Raw genomic sequence first — 2,500 nt, forward strand, 5'->3', positions numbered from 1 at the left:
TTCACTCAATTGATGGCACACCACCAGCGATTCGCGGTTCTGTGAAGCACCATAAAGAAGGGAACCCTCCGAGGCCCATGGTCACCTGTATTGGCTCAACACTCTACAACACGTCCAAATTTCTAACGGATATCCTTTCTCCGCTTCAAAATCGTAACGGATACTCTGTTGCCAACTCTTTGCAGTTTTCCAAAGATTTATCTGATATCGAGATTGATGATAACGACGTTTTGGTCTCTTTTCATGTTGTGTCACTGTTCACCGCAATCCCTGTAGACAAAGCGTGTGAGTAGATGCCACTCTTTCCTCAAGGACAAATTTGGACATTGATGACGTCAGTAAACTTCCTCACTTCACCTTGCCCAACAACTATTTTATGTTCAATGACAGAATTTACAAACAAGTACATGGCTGTGCGATGGGCAGTCCTGTCAGCCCCGTGGTGGCGAATCTTTGCATGGAAGAGATCGAAGAGTCCGCAATCAGTAATTCACCCGTTCCCCCCAAAATTTGGAAAAGGTACGTTGACGATAGTTTTTGCATCATTGGAAAAGACGACGTCTCAGCCTTCCATGACACATTAAATTCAATTGACACAAACACTCTGGTCTCCCGTACAAATGGAGTCATCGTTGTTGATGTTTATAGGAAGCCCACCCAGAGAGATACTTAGATTTTACTTCCCATCACGACAGTCAACACAAGGTCAGCACAGCATCAACTCTCCTGCACTGGGCCCGGTTGCTCAAAAGCCGATTAACGCTAATCCTAGATTAAAAATTAACCAAACAGTTTATTTTTCGTCGTCTCTCAAATGCAATTCGGCGCTGATATTCGGCAAAACTTTACATTAAAAGAAGTCACCCCTGAAAAGCAAAAATAGGCAAAAGAAACTTACGCTAATCCTGGTTTAAGTTAATCGGCTTTCGAACAACCGGGCCCAGAGCTCTAAATCTACCCAATTCCTCCGAAGGAAAAAAGCGGGAACTTAATTATGTTCATGCAGCTCTGGAGTCCAACGGTTATCCATCTAAGTTCATCAAAAATATACAGGCTAAAAAAATTCGATCCTCAACAACAAATGTATCCCCAGAGGAACTTGTTGGAATGTTATTCAAGATGGTTGAACTAACCGAGCCACCAAGTCTTTAGCTTCTCTTCCTTACATCAAAGGAGTAACTGAACCCTTGACACGTGTCCTCAAAAAACACGATGTCGCGGCATTTACCTCTCTACAACAACAGTTCCCAGCTCCGAAATTCCGACCTTCGATGGAATCTCAGACCAACGTCGTGTATAAAATTCCCTGTACAAATTGTTCGTGGTGTTATATTGGGGAAACTGGCAGAGCTTTTAATACCCGGAAAAAACAGAACATTTGAGAAACACCAAAACTGCGGCCAAAGAATTGCTAAACACGCCTACAACTGCTAATCACGCCTGGTCCAACAACCACGCCATTGATTTTGAAAACGCGTCAATTATTGACAAAGACGCTTTTAGAACCAGGAAAACATTAGAAGCGTGGCATACCAAAGTGACACCTAATGCAGATAACAGTTCTTGCCCGTTACCTGGGCAATGCAACATTCTTTTTAACAAACATTCATAACCATTTACATTTTAATTATTTCGCAATTCACGCTTTTTATTCAAATTTTCTCATCGCTTTCTTATCATTCATTTCACCCGTCGAAGACTGCAGTTCGGGCAGTCGAAAGCTCGTAGTTTTTAATCATTTTAGCCAGAGATGGTTTTTTAAATTTCAACAATTCAAAACTGTTCCGCATATACCATATCGATGTTGTAGCCTTTGGAGCAGAAGCTCATGGTCGATAGTGTCGAAAGCGGCCGACAGATCTAGCATAACCAAAACCACCTCCTGTTTATTGTCAATAGCACTTAGGAGGTCATTAAACACCCGTAATAGCGCAGTCTCAGTACTACGAAAGCGCCTATACGCCGACTGCAACTTGGCCATCAAATGGTTGCCGATAAGGTACTTTATTGTTTGAGTAGCCATTACACGTTCCAATGTTTTCGACAGAAATGGAATGTTAGTAATCGGACGGTAGCTAGGAAATAATTCATGGTCAGCTGTTTGCTTTTTTTATGCATGGTCTGATAACTCCTTTCTTCAAGGACATAGGAAACACCCCAGATGATAGTGATGCATTAATAAATTCAGTGATGGGACCAGTTAGAGCCTCAGCAGATTGTTTCACAACTTGCGTTGGTATCGGATCAAGTACGCAGGTTAGGCTTAGAATGTAAAATAGTGTCCTTAATTGAGGCCTCCGTCATTGTAACAAACTCATTGAGTGCGAATTGGCCAGGAGGCTGATCGATGGTAACAGGCGTGTTCAGGGCTGCTAAGTTGTTATTCTGTAAGTCAAACCTGAGTTTCTGTATCTTGGTAAAGAAGTAGTTGTTGAATTCCTCCGTGAGAGACTGCAGAGACGTGCGAGTTGGTAACACAGGGACAGGTTTTACATTGCAT

The 2,500-nt window shown here is 42.4% G+C and overlaps 1 protein-coding gene across 1 annotated transcript in view; it reads left to right on the top strand.

Moving 5' to 3' along the window:
- LOC137977015 (uncharacterized) overlaps positions 1 to 293 on the top strand; it is a 459-nt gene extending 166 nt beyond the window's left edge. Inside the window, exon 1 of the mRNA XM_068824314.1 lies at positions 1 to 293. This exon is cut by the window's left edge and continues 166 nt beyond it. Within this exon, the coding sequence (XP_068680415.1) occupies positions 1 to 293 (293 nt within the window).
- The last annotated feature ends 2,207 nt before the right edge of the window (positions 294 to 2,500 follow it).

Source organism: Montipora foliosa, chromosome 11 (assembly GCF_036669935.1).
Source record: "Montipora foliosa isolate CH-2021 chromosome 11, ASM3666993v2, whole genome shotgun sequence".
Taxonomy (NCBI): domain Eukaryota; kingdom Metazoa; phylum Cnidaria; class Anthozoa; order Scleractinia; family Acroporidae; genus Montipora; species Montipora foliosa.